The sequence below is a fragment of the Aotus nancymaae genome, unplaced genomic scaffold, assembly GCF_030222135.1.
Source record: "Aotus nancymaae isolate 86718 unplaced genomic scaffold, 86718_ANA_hifiasm-v0.15.2.pri h1tg000041l, whole genome shotgun sequence".
In the NCBI taxonomy this organism is placed as follows: domain Eukaryota; kingdom Metazoa; phylum Chordata; class Mammalia; order Primates; family Aotidae; genus Aotus; species Aotus nancymaae.
This window is the reverse complement of record NW_026988455.1, coordinates 38,076,868-38,091,642: the sequence shown is the minus strand read 5'-3', so window position 1 is coordinate 38,091,642 and position 14,775 is coordinate 38,076,868. Positions and strand designations below refer to the sequence as shown.

General features: G+C 41.2%; 1 protein-coding gene and 1 pseudogene across 1 annotated transcript in view; one reads left to right on the top strand and one right to left on the bottom strand.

The window, feature by feature from the left end:
* Window positions 1–14,775, top strand: part of OSTF1 (osteoclast stimulating factor 1) — a 60,835-nt gene that overhangs the window by 17,778 nt on the left and 28,282 nt on the right. The window contains exon 2 of the mRNA XM_012454243.3: window positions 14,151–14,197. Within this exon, the coding sequence (XP_012309666.1) occupies window positions 14,151–14,197 (47 nt within the window). The remainder of the gene's footprint in view (window positions 1–14,150; window positions 14,198–14,775) is intronic.
* Window positions 12,304–13,670, bottom strand: LOC105718511 (protein FAM222B-like; annotated as a pseudogene).

Sequence of the window (14,775 nt, the reverse complement as noted above, 5' to 3'; positions counted from 1 at the left end):
TTGTCTCAAAACAAAACAAAACAAAACAAATGAATGCTGTGCTCCTGTAAAACTTTATTCGTGGGCACTGCATTTGAATTTCAGATCATTTTCATTATCTTGAAATAGTATTTTTCATTTTTCTCTTGTTATTTAAAAATGTAAAACCATTCTTAGTTTAAAGGTCATACAAAAACAAGCATTGCTTTCATGGGCGAGCCTTTGGACTGATCTTGCCTTTTGTGGAGATGGCATGACCAGAGTAACTTTTTTTTGTTTTTTAATTCCAAGGACAGGGATTGTTTTCTTCCATTTTTCCCAAGGTCTCCTCAAACTGACGTTGGAAGCAGTTTGTCCTGAGATGAAGGGTTTTTAGGGACCTTTGCTTTCTTTCTCTGTTTTTTACCCAGTGAAGACAGTTGGCAAAGAGCTTGTCAGTTGAAATTTCAAACCCTGCTCTTTGGGATTTTTATGTTATATGGTGGAGACTAAATAAAATTAACCAGCAGGTATGGTCCCTCAGGCTGTAAAAGTAAACCAAGTTTGCTAAAAGGCACTGAAAAGTATAAGCAAGGAAAAAAATTGGATTAGAAAAGCACACTGTTAATAAACAGAACCCTCTTGTCAGAAAACACACAGGCTACTGTTTTCAACGAGTCCGCTATTCCTGCAGCTGAAATCAAGACATGTTTCAAATTCTTTAGGTTTTTTTCTATTTCTTTTTTAGGTTGGGTAGGGGAAGTGGTAGGGAAGAGGTGGTATTAGAGAGAGGAGGGATGGAAATGTCGTGTTCATAGTCTTTGCTATTAGTTTTTTCTTTAAAGGTATATGTACAAACAGAATTGATTGAATTTGATTTATTAATCCAAGAGTATAAGTAGGCAGGTAGAAACTTATTGCATTGGAAACTATTGGGTACGATTTTGCTCACAAAATGATTTTCTTTCCAAGGATTATAGCCTCTCTTTTTATTTTCAAGAGCACTGGGCTTTTAGGCCGGGCGCAGTGGCACACACCTGTAATCCCAGCACTTTGAGAGGTCGAGGCAGTGGATCACCTGAGGACAGGAGTTCAAGATCAGCCTGGGTAACATGGTGAAACTCTGTCTCTACTAAAAATACAAAAATTAGCCATGAATGGTGGTGGGTGCCTGTAATCCCAGCTACTCGGGAGGCTGAGGCAGGAGAATTACTTGAACCTGGGTGGCGGAGGTTGCAGTGAGCTGAGATCCTACCATTGCACTCCAGCCTGGGGAACAAGAGTGAAATTCCATCTCAAAAAAAAAAAAAAAAAAGAAAAAAAAAAGTGGGCTTTTGCCGAATGACACCAATAGAGATCTGGGCCCGGAAGCCTGTTCTGAGCTAATCACCTCATTTATGGGTGTTGGAATCCACAAAGCTGGAGGCTGAGGGGGAGCCTGTGTTAGCCCAACAGAGTACATCTGTTTGCTATCACCCCATGAATCAAAAATGATGGCCTTGACTCTCGGATACCATCCCATGGACTCTTCCTGTTTTGTTTTTTAACAGAAGACATCCTGTTTCATCATTCATGTTTAATAGAATAATTTAAATATGCCTCATAGAAATAATTAATACTTTTTCTTGCCCTGAGAACAGTCAGAGATGATGACACTATTTTTTCATACTCACAGGGTATAAATTAAGAAGATTAATACTCCCTGCATGCTCTTAGACAGGTGTGAAAAAGATATATGTATATAGTTAAGCATTATTTCCCATGATTCTCTCTTGATCAAATAATTCTCTTCTTCTTCTTTCATTTTGAGAGCTCCAAAATTGTTTGTAATTATCTGCTCTTGGGGGAAATGGGAGAATATTGTTTTTTACAAACTTGCTGAAATCCGCAAAGTAGGAAGATATTACTTATAAATCTTTATAGAGTCCTGTAACAATTCCTAATTTCATCAGATAGTCTGGAGCAGTAGCTTCCAAAAATTTTTTTTACCTTGAACTTCAGTAAGATATGTATTTTTCTTGATAACCCAAAACATAAAAACATATACACACATGACCAGAGGGGTACACAGAAGTTCGCTTTAGACTCAGATTTCTTCCAAAATCTACCATTAAGCTTTGGATAACTGACCAGATGGTGGAATGCCTACTTTATTTGGCACACCAAGACTTCTGCTTGGGCAAGGATTGTAGATTACATAGGTAACACTCATGCCTAATCACTTTAGCAGTATCAGCAGTGCAAACAAGGCGTGACATATGGATTTGTTGTTACCTTAATATTCACTTTGAAGGTTGAGTGTGGTGGCTCATACCTGTAATCCTTACACTGTGGGAAGACGAGGTGGAAGGATAACTTAAAGCCAGGAGTTTGAGATCAGCCTGGACAACATGACTCCCAGCTCTACAAAAGATTAGCTGGATGTGTGGTACACACCTGTAATCCCAGCTACTTCAGAGGCTGAGGCAGGAGGATCTCTTGAACCCAAAAGGTTGAAGCTGCAGTGAGCTGATTACACCATTGCACTCCAGCCTGGGTGACAGAGTGAGACCCTATCTCTCTAAATAAAAAAAAATTTTTTTTAATTATTTTGAAAACAGGTAAGTTCTCTAAATATAACTTATTTACAGTGTGTGCCCTATGTGTTGGGTTGATCTTGCTTTTTGTGGAGGTGGCATGACCAGGGAAACTTTTTTTTTTTTAATTCCAAGGACTGAAATTGTTTTCTTCTGTTTTTTCCCAAGAAAAACATCAGTATATTGAAATTCTCTCAGTCAGATGAATGTATAAATAATTATTCACTATTGGAGGAGTAAACTTATAATAATTAATGATAATGAATCTGAACTTTATGAAAATTATTATATAAAGAGTAAAAATTACAGGATAGATTGAGAATTAATGTTGAGAGAGTGTGATTGCTAGTTATTTTGGGAAATCCATTGTATTCTTTGTGGGATTACTTTCAGTGAAATTGCATCATCAACATGATTCCCTTGTCCAGGCTGGAGTGCAATGGCGCAATCTTGGCTCACTGCAACCTCTGCCTCCCAGGTTTAAGCAATTATCCTGCCTTGGCCTCTCAAGTAGCTGGGATTACAGGTGCCCCCCACCACGCCCAGCTAGTTTTTGTATTTTTAGTAGAGATGGGGTTTCACCGTGTTGGCCAGCTGGTCTCGAACTCCTGATTTCAAGTGATCTGCATGCCTCAGCCTCCCGAAGTGCTAGGATTACAGGTGTGAGCCATTGTGCCCAGACAAATTTCAAGTTTATTCTTGTATCCCAGTAGTTCATTCTGTTAAAGCCAGATTTGGCTTTGGAAAACAGTAATTTTAGCATTTGGTCATTTGGATTAGGGCAAACAAATGTGTATTTGGTAAATTTATTAATTAAATATCCATCCACCTATCCATTTCCAATAAAACAAAAATTTCACAAAACCATAATTTCTTCTATTATGTATAGTGTATGCCGGTCTTTCTTACCCACTTAATTTTCTTAAAGTCAACTAAATTAGTTTCTCAATCTACTAATAGGTCATGACCTTCAGTTTAAAAGTGTTGCGGTGACTCACTGCGCTCTGGGATTAGTGAGACAGTGAGGAGGGGTTATTTTTGTATGCTCTATTTTCATCCTATAGAAGATGACCGGAAGGGATTTCTAGTTATGGTCCCCTCCCAAAAATGCAACTTAAGATCTCAAAGGCATGTTAAGACTAGTAAAAAATGAATTAATGCTACTACCAAACAATTTTATCTAGTGGCTGTACTAGTTTATACTCTCACTAGCAGTGTCTGAGAGTTCCTGTTGTTCTGTAATGCTTAGCAGTGCTGGTATTGTTTTTAAATTAATGGACTATTTTGGTTTTAGAGCAGTTTCAGTTTCACAGCAAAATTGAGTGGAAGGTACAGAGATTTCTCATATACCACTGCTGCTACACATGTGTAGCCCCTCCATTACCAACACCCCCCACCAGAGTGGTACATTTGTTAGAATTGATCAGTCTTCATTGATTCATCATCATCATCATCATCATCCAGAATCCACAGTTTACATTAGGGTTTGCTCTTGTTGATGTGTTTTCCATGGGTTTGGACAATTACACAATGGCAGTGATACTCTAATCCACCATCAGAGTATCATACAGAGTAGTTTCACTGCCCTAAACATCCACTGTGCACTGCCTATTCAACTGTCCTCCCCCAACCCTTGGCAACCACTGATTGTTTTACTGTTTCCATAGTGTTGCCTTTTGCAGAATGTCATATAGTTGGAATCATATAGTACGTAGCCTTTTTGTATTGACTTTTCACTTAGTAATAAGCATTTTAGTTTCCTCCATGTCTTTTCATGGCTTGATCGCTCATTTCTTTTTAGTGCTGAATAATATTCCATTGTCTGAATGCACCACAGTTGATTTATCTTATTGTCAGTATTTTTCACTTTAGGCTACATAGTGGGTATGTAGTAGTTATCATAGCCCTTGTAAGTGAAAGCCATCTAAATGTCACATACTTCTTAACATTCTTAAAAAGACATAAGTGAAATAGTCCATCTATTATATTATAGATGGCCGGGGCTATTTTAAATAGTCACTCCTCTTGTTGTTTATCATATGTCTGTCTCTTATAGTGAGCAGTTTCTTTTTTTAAGACAGGGTTTCACTCTGTCATCCAGGCTGGAGTGCAGTGGTGCGATCATGGCTTACTGCAGCCTTGACCACCTGGGCTCAAGCAGTCCTCCCACTTTAGCCTCCTGAATAGCTGGGACTATGGGTGTGCATCACCTGCCACCACACCTGGCTAATTTTTAAATTCTTTTGTAGAGCTGAAATCTCATTGTGTTGCCCATGCTGGTCATGAACTCTTGGGCTCAAGCGCTCCTCCCACTTTGGCCTCCCAGAGTGCTGGAATTACAGGTGTGAGCCATTGTGCCTACCCCAATCCCTTTTTAATGATGTCTGAGTAGCTTTCTTTAGAGGCTTCTCTAAAGTTCTTCACCAACAGGGAATAAAATAGGTTAGAAATTCTTTGCTCGAGTTTGTAAGCCACAAGCCCCTCTGAGTGCTGTTTCAGGGCCTCAAAAATGTGCTGACACATACTCTGTTTGTAGAACTTAGAGCAGAAATTTTCCCTGCTTACCCTTTGCCTGCACACTATCCTGCTGCAGAACCTTTCTCTCTGCCTTTGCCATGCCACTACCACCATGGACAGGGATTCGTTTATTGAAGCCCGGGGTCAGCCCAACTCCAAAGGAAAATACAGTGTTTAGCTGATGACTGGACTCACCCTTCTCTTCAGGGACAGGGTGGGGTTGGACAGAACAGAGAAGGGTGCGACTGGCAGGGTGAGGAGTCAGTGAAGTGAGCCAGCAGGCACGCCACTGCTGCTGCTGTAATGGGAATTTGCTGATCTTGCTTATGTGAAGAGACCAGCCCTGCATAGATCCTTAGTGCTAATACATGCTGGTTCATGCAAGATTCACCTAAAGCCTCAGACAAAAGATTGAGCCTTTTTTTAACCTTAATTCAGTTGAATTCCAGGGTAGTTTCAGGTTATTGATACTGTCTTCTGAGCTCCACTTTTTCTCTTTGTTATATTTCACTAGACTTTGATGAGAAAATGATCAAGCTTGAGTGAGCCTGAGGAAAGCATCTAATTTAGCCTCCTTCCAAGTAAATTTGGAATTGATCAGTGCTTCCTCCTGGTAATCTATTAAGATGTTTACTGCTTTTTTTCTCTTTTTTTAAAGATGTCTGCGGGGAAAATAATAGAGAAACACAGAGTTCTCTGATTTCTTCCCTTTGACACTGTGTAAACCTATAGACCTATAGAACATTGCTCAAAATTGAAATAAATATGATGTAAAATGATCAACAAATTAAGTATTATTGTTTTCTTGAGAATAATAATATCCAGGGTTGTTAAACAGTAATCATAAAAGTCATCTGTGTTTCTTTTTTATGCAATTCTTTCATATTCTGAGGCTATTTCTATTGCCTTTTTCATTTCCACTTGACTCAATTTTGAGAACGGAATAAATTAATCCCAGAATTTTTACAATGTATGGATGAAAAGGAATCCACAAAAGGCTAATGTCCCAATATTAGGCAATAAATAAGGTTTTGTATGTAAAAGTGTTTTCTACAATAACAGAATATTCCTTTGCATGGTAGTGTAAGGAGTTGCCTGCTGTTCAATGTTTAGTATAAATCAAAATGCAAATAAATCTCCCACTTTCAGATGTGAATATTTAAGTAAGACGATCACGAAAGATACAATTACAAAAACCAGTGATTTAGTCCAACTCCGCATACTTGTTTTCAGGTTCTGTAATTTTTGTTGAATTTCACCTCCACCCATTTAGTTGGCATTGGATCTTGTTTCCAAAATTAGCCGTAACACATCTCATCGCTGCCTTCCCTCAGAGGAACAAGAAAGTTCTGTCATTATTGATTTTGGTCACAAGTGGACTGCTTCCTCGTATAGCTTCTCTTTGGAAAGTTCAAAATTACCGAGATAACAAATCTCTGTTCTCAGAGAGACAATCTAGTCAGCAGAAAACTCTATTTCTTCTGGCAGCTCCTCCTTCCGCTTGGTGTTTCCTTTCTTCAGTCTATGTGAGTGAAAGACAAAGTCCAGACCCAAAAAAGTTTTCACTTTTGTGTGTGCCTATTAAGCTCCTTCTAGTAGAGCAGGAGAGTTGTGGCTCTGGAATTATGATGGTGAAAAAGAGTGTTTCCTTGTAACAGGTATCTGAGCTGCTCTTCTATATTAAGATGTTTAGAAGGAGAATGATTCCTCCTCCCAATCCCAGAGCACTCTGTTCCTGTTTTCACTGATTATAAAGGTAATACACGCTTGGTATAATGAATGTAAACAGTAAATGTCAAGAAGAATATGACGCCTCCTACAGTTGGTGCTGTCATTGAGTGGGTGTGTGTGTTTTGTTGACATAAACAGGATGGTACTTGCCTACTGTTCTAAACCTGCCTTTTTTTTCCCGTAGATTCTTTTCCATGTCACACCTGGCTAATTTTTAAATTTTTTTTGTAGAGCTGGGGTCTCATTGTGTTGCTCATGTTGGTATTGAACGCTTGAGCTCAAGCAGTCCTCCCACTTTGGCTTCCCAAAGTGCTGGGATTACAAGCATGAGCCACTGTGCTTGGCCCCAATCCCTTTTTAATGTCTGAGTGGCTTCCTGTGTCAGTGTCTGTGGTTCTGTCTGCAGCATTCTTTTTTTCTTTTCTTTTCTTTTTTTTTTTTTTTTGGATACAGAGTCTCACTCTGTTGCCCAGGCTGGAGTGCGGTGGTCCATTATCGGCTCACTGCAACCTCCACCTTCTGGGTTCAAGCCATCCTCCCACCTCAGCCTCCCTAGTAGCTGGGACTACAGGTGCATGTCACCATGCTTAGCTCATTTTTGTATTTTTTGTAGAGATGGGGTTTTGCTATGTTACCTAGGCCAGGCAGTCCTTCTTGTTAATTGACAAGTAAAAATTGTGTACATTTATGGTGTAAAACATGTTTTGATATGCATACATTGTGGAATGACTAAATCAAGCTAATTAACACGTGTGTTACATTTTTTTTTTGTGGTGAGAACTTCAGATCTACTCTCAGCATTTTCAAGTACATAATACGTTGTTATTAACTGTAGTCTCCGTGATGTACAGGAGATCTCTTGAACTTATTCCTGCTGTCTAATAGAAATATGTGTTCTTTAGCCAGTATCCCCCCAAGTCTCCCTACCCACCAGCCTCTGGCAACCACCGTATTACTGTCTGTTTCTAAGTTCAACATTTTTAGATCCCACATGAGTGAAATCACATCTCTCCATGCCTGGCCAATTTCACGTAACATAATGTCCTCCACATTCAACCATGTTGTCACAAATGACAGGATTTCTTTCTTTTTTAAAGCTGAGTCTATTATGTGTATGTACCACATTTAAAAAATAATAAGTCTATTATGTATATGTACCACATTTAAAAAATTCATTCTGCCATTGGTGGATACTTAGGTTGATTTCATATCTTGAGTATTGTGAATAATGTGCAGTATTCTTTTAAAAATGACTGTGTCATGTGGACAAATCAGAATCTATTTACATAATCCCCTTTTAATGGACATTAAGTCATATCCTATTTTCTGATGTTCTAAACCTGCATCCTTCAATGTGCTAGCCACCAGCTACATGTGGGAAATTAACTAAAATAATAAAAATCAGTTTCTCAGTCACATGAACCACATCTCTTGTGCCCAGAAGCTACATGTGACTAGCACATAGAACTTTTCTATTATTGTGTGGAATTAAATCAGACAGTACTGTTGTAAGATACTGGTTTCAGACTTTTAAATTTTAATTTATTTTTTAAGACAGGGTCTCGCTCTGTCACCCAGGCTGGAGTGCAGTGGTGCAATCTCAGCTCACTGCAACCTCTTGGGTTCAAGTGATTCTTGTGCCTCCCACCTCTTGAGTAGCTGGAACTACAGGTGTACACCACCAAGCCCGGCTAATTTTTGTATATTTAGTAGAGACGGAGTTTTACCATGTTGGCCAGGGTGGTCTTGAACTCCTGGCCTCAAGCAGTCCACTTGCCTTGGCCTCCCAAAGTGCTGGGATTATAGGCAGGAGCCACCAGCCTGGCCTCAGACTTTTTAAAATTCATGCTTCCATTTATTCCTTTATTCATTCTATAAATAATTATTGGGTGCCTCGTGTGTACCAGGCACTGTAGTAGGCACTTGGGTATCTCATTCATAAAGGAACAAAAATACTTGTCTTCATAATGCTTACAGTTGATCCACAAAAGGTTTTTGAGTATTCACTCTAGATAAATGTATATGAATTTATAAGTTATATGTGTATTATTCTATGCTGCTTTATCATAAAACATGTTCAAATAGGAATAGAAAAGAATAAGAAAGATTAAAAATGTAAATAATTCCTGAAGTAGTCTTCCTGTATCCCACTTGGAGGCCACTGTTCTGAATGATTTTCGTGTCCTAGATGATCATTTGTAAAGGTTCTTCTAGTATTGCAACTGAGATTTTATTTATTATTATTATTGTATTTTAAGACAGAGTCTTGCTCTGTTGCCCAGACTGGAGTGCAGTGGTGTGATCTCAGCTCACTGCAACCTCCAACACCTGGGTTCAAGCTATTCTCCTGCCTCAGCCTCCCAATTAGCTAGGACTACAGGCACACACCACCACACCCAGCTAATTTTTATATATTTAGTAGAGATGCGGTTTCACCATGTTGGCCAGGCTGGTCTCAAACTCCTAACCTCAAGTGATCCACCCATGTTGGCCACCCAAAGTGCTGGGATTACAGGCATCAGCCACTGCTCCCAGCCAAGCTTTTAAATAGCTTTCAAATAGATAGTCCTATTTTGATATCTGTTCTAAATCTATTTATTTTATTAAAAGAGATTCCCCCTCCCCCCCTTTTCTTTTGCTATCTATAGGCTTTTCCTGTATTGTTTGAGTTTGTAATTTACTTATATACAGCTGGCCTTCTGTATCCACTGGTTCCACATTTATGGATTCAACCAATTGTGAATCAAATATATTTAGGAAAAATACTAAAAAATAACAATGCTGGCCAAGGGTGGTGGCTCATGCCTGTAAGTAATCCCAGCACTTTGGGAGGCCAAGGCGGGTGGATTGCCAGTGTAGATTTTCACATTAGGTATTTGTTTAGTTAAGATGGTCATGTTTGGATTTTTAAACTTAGATCTCAGGGTTGGATGGACTCTGTATAGGACAGAACCTAAGCACAAATAACTATGTAGCTCCTGTTGTTAGCAGGAAGCGTTGGATGGACTCTGTATAGGACAGAACCTAAGCACAAATAACTATGTAGCTCCTGTTGTTAGCAGGAAGCGTTGGATGGACTCTGTATGGGACAGAACCTAAGCACAAATAACTATGTAGCTCCTGTTGTTAGCAGGAAGCGTTGGATGGACTCTGTATAGGACAGAACCTAAGCACAAATAACTATGTAGCTCCTGTTGTTAGCAGGAAGCGTTGGATGGACTCTGTATGGGACAGAACCTAAGCACAAATAACTATGTAGCTCCTGTTGTTAGCAGGAAGCGTTGGATGGACTCTGTATGGGACAGAACCTAAGCACAAATAACTATGTAGCTCCTGTTGTTAGCAGGAAGCGTTGGATGGACTCTGTATGGGACAGAACCTAAGCACAAATAACTATGTAGCTCCTGTTGTTAGCAGGAAGCAAAGTCATCTTTCAGAGGTGTGTGTCTATTCTTGCATTCACTTAAGAAATATTAAAAAATATCTGCTAGGTGGAAAAGGGACTCAATTCTGAAATAGAATTCTCCCACAGGCTTTTTTTTCTTGGATAGAGATATTTCATTCAGTGTTTTTATAATGACAACAATAGTTGCTGCTGCTACTTATATAATTTTTCTATGTAGTCACTGTAAGGGTCCTTGGGTTCTTGCTGAGTTTAAAATGAAGAAACTGAGGCCAGCACAAGAAGATCCAATGCGAATTTATTCAGCTCCTGGGCGAGGTTCTGCAGTCCAACAGGAGGGGCCGGAGAAGTCACATGGACTCCTCGCAGACGTGGGGTTTTATAGGGAGCAGGCAAGCTTGCTGTTGGCAGGTAGGCAGGGTTTGAATGCTATTGGGTAGATTTACAAGACTTGCAGTCACATTGACATATATAATGATGATATATTTTTTAAAATTTATTTATTTATTTTAGACAATAAATTAGGACTTCATGATGCTATCATTTGGCACAATACAATTAGGCTTTTCTTTTTTCCTTTTTCTTTTTAAATATAAGGAAACTTGCCAACACATAATTTAAAAACTGGTCTTCAGTCACATTATTTCAGATCACTAGAGAATTTCTGGCTAAAGAACAGTAGTGGACAGTGAACAAAATGCAAAATCTTAAATAAGAACCATTAGCTCACATTCCCCAGAGACAAGAGGAAAGGTAAGGGCTTATTTCATCTTTAAAAAATAAAAAAGCCCAACGCTGCATCTTTAACAGAAGGGTACAAAAATTTATAACAAAACAGTCTAAGTTTAAAGTTACAGAAAAGTATTAAATTTCTAGCCAGCTAATTGTCCTTGGAGATGAGACACGCTGAGCAGGGAGTGGATAAGGGTATGCTCTAAGAATGGACAGAGGGCAGGAGGAGCTGTTTCCAATGCAGGCTCTTCTCCAGGTGTTAGAACCATGCTCATTTGGTAAAGGAAATATTCAAAGAGCTTAAGGCTTTTTTTTTTCCTTCTTTAAACTGAGGGGCTACACTAGAGGGTCAATTTACCGGTGGGGCCACTCATACACAACGCTACTCAAACCCACACTACATTCATACAGAAATGTAACATTTAAAACTTACAGTGTAGAGCAATATTCTTAGCCAGTGTAGAGAGGGCCAAATGCAATTTTTTTTTTTTTGGTGTTTAATCCCAAACTCCAATGTGATAATTCCTTACCTGCCTAATTCCTCAAGTAAGATAGATTTTGTTTGTTTTGTTTTGTTTTGTTGAGGGGGAAAGGATAGGGGCTGTGGGCAGCAGGTGAGTTAGGGGACAGGCAACAGTGAGAAGGGATCTTGGGTATGCCAAGTTGTAAAGTCACTGTGTTTTTCTGGGTTTGGAAAGGGGAGTCGGGAACCAAGATGCCAATACAAAGACTTTTCCCCCCCATATCTGAAGAAATGGTCAAATACCTGCAAGATGCCCTTGAGGTCAAGTGTGGCAAGGGCCAGTGCAGTGGCTGCGGGATCAGTGTAGACACAAAACAAAGCCTTGAGGAATGGAGAGGAACTGGAAGGGTATGAAGACTAGGTCAGCTTTGATTTGAGATCTTTGGGTGAATAAGGAATTAGTTTCCAGAGCACTTGGGAAATCTTGCTTCTTAGTCCTGGGTGGAGGGGGACAGGGACAGCAACAGGTAGAGGCCTGGCTTAGGGGCCTGAGCACCTACACTATCTCAACTAGGGCATTCCCTCCACCCACACCTCAGTCGTCCTAAGAGAGACAGGCAGAGGTTCAAAACAAGATGGGTGGGAGCTGGCTGGAAATGGCCAAGGTGGAGAGACTAGCTGACAGGCAGTCAGTGGAGAGAAAAGCCTGGGCTTGGGCTTAGGTTGTAACGTAAAACCGAAAGTTGCTGGAGGGGAGGATGAGAAGACCCCATCTACCCCCAGTTAGATCCCACCAAATTCCCTTTCTTAGACATCTGAGAATCATCACATTGGAGTGGTGAAACTTTGAAACTATCCAGTTACTGAAAAGACTAAACCTAGGTGGGTGACATATGATGTGTTGCATGTGGAGGGCACCAGGGCTACCTATCTATACCGTGGTGCTGAATATGAAGACTTAGACTATCTGTGGGATCGGGGGCTTGGTTGCCAGGGCTTGGTGGGCCTTGCTCAGGATGGCCAGGTTGTGTTCTTGGAAGCAGGCCTGTTGGAAATCCCCACTTAGGTAATCTACTTTGCATCAAGCTGTTCTGGCTTGCCACTGGACTGCCCCGGTCCCTGCTCGGTAGTGGGCCCCAGGAGCTGCCACACAGTTGAGGGGTACACCTGTGGACTGCCCACCGTGGAATGACGTGGCAAGGTCCTGAGGCCCCGAGCTGTCGCTATTGGGAGTGGGCAGAATGTTGTTCCACAGGGGTTGGAAGTAGTGACCACTGGGGTAGGCTGGTGGGGTTGCCAGGCTGTTGACTGGTGGGGATGGGGTTGACTTTTCCAGGAATGGCTTCAGATGGAAGGACTGCACCAGGCAGAGTTCTTGCAGGTAGGCAGGGGCCTTGCCCACAAAGCCAGGCCCTGCCGACTTGCATCCTGCCACATACTTGCCTGTCAGGCCAGGGGCTGACATACCACCAGCCTCGCTGCACATCTGTTGTAGGTGGCCAGCTGGTACTGGTTCCAGGTAACTAGCTTGAGTTTGCTAAGGTAGCCAGTGGGAGGCTCAAGAGATGCCTGTGGGCAGGTTAACAGGACCTGCAGCAGGCAACGTGGTGGTGGCCACATAGGTGTGCTCCATTGACCACACATGAAGGCATTGGTGTGGGGACGCTGTGGGTTGACACCCGGGTGCTTGCATTGATAAGTAGACTTTGACTAATGGGGCTGGGGTTGGTGATCTGGCCCTCACACACTGAGACAGTGCTGATGCCTGCCCTCGTCTGGCAAAACTGGTTGATCTGGTGCATGATGCTACTCAGGACCAGGGGCTAGCTGTGCTGCAGGGTGGCCGCCATTGAAAGGAGGATGGTTGAGGTAGACATGCTCACATTCGGTGAGGGCATCTGAGTCTGGCATCTTCTGGCCTCCATGCAGCAAGGGATTGTGGGGGGTGCTGGAGACACTGGTGAGCCAGGGCCTGAGGCTGCTGGAGGCTCTGAGGGTGGGACAGTACCTGAGGTGGCGGGATACCCTGAGGGTGCTGCAGCATCTGGGAGGGACATGGGCCAGGGTCTGTGCATGCTGCAGGGCCTGCTGGTGGGACTGGTGGTGGGCTAAAGTGCTGGGTGTCACAGTAGCATAGGGTGCCAGTGGGGGGTTCATGATAGCCTCAGGGAGCAACGGGGCTCCAGTGCCATCAAAGTCCTTGAGTATGCTTTTGGCTGGCACTTTGACAATGGCAAGCAGGCCTGCCTTGGTGGCGCCTGCAAGAGGGGCTGTAGCGCTGGGCTGATGTGTTGAGGCTCTTCACAGAAGGTGTTTCTTTTGGGGATTAAAGTTTATTTTTTAATTGACAGATAATTTTACATATTCATGGATTACATAGTGATGTTTTGATACATATAATGTGTAGTGATCAGATCAGGGTAATTAGCATATTCATCATCTTAAACATTTGTTATTTATTTGTATTGGGAAATTTAACATCTTCTTGCTAGCTGTTTGAACTATATATAATTGTTAACTATGGCCATCTTACAGTGGTATAGAACACTGGAACTTATTTCTCCTGCCTAGGTGTGATTTTGTATCCTTTAGCAAATCTCTCCCTATCCTTCCCTTCTCTCTTCCCTTTCCAGCCAATAGTATCCTCTGTTCGACTTAATCATATGGGTTTTTAGTTCGAGAATTCTGAAGGACATAATGGATAATGCTATTATTAAAAGCAAATTCAGGAACTAAAAATTCAGTTGTTGTTTTTTCTTCCTTTTTTTAGGGCAAGTTAAAGTCTTCAGAGCACTGTATACATTTGAACCCAGAACTGTAAGTATTCAGTTTTTTACGTTAAAATTGACAGAAAAACCTAAGATAATTTCATTTAGACACTTCCTCTGGTATGAATGGTTTGCCTTTTCTTTGATAAACCTAGGTAATTCTCAGGGATAGATGTTGGGTCCAGAGCTGTTTAAGTTAAGCCCCAGGCTGATTTGCATGTCTTCTGCATCTTGAAGTCATTTCCACCTTGTAAAGCTTCTTCCCACATGGTGACACCAACTGCTTTCAAATTGACGAGTGACTCCCATACGAAGCACAGCAACCTTGTCTTAGTCATCTTTCTTCTGAATCTCATGCAGACCTTCCTGCATTCTCCCCTTGACCCTCTACCTCAAAATAGCTCATAAAGGTACCTACTGCTAACCTTCTAGAACAATTGTTTATTTCTCTGCAGTGTGCATTTTCCATTACTATAGTTTCTGGTATCCATCCATTTATCTGTGGTTTATTAAGTGCCTATTATATGCCAGACACTGGTCCAGGCCTTGGGACTAGTGCAGAAGGACAGAAAGGACAGTCTCATCCAGTGGAGAGAGACACACAGTAAGTAGACAAATAAATGTGAC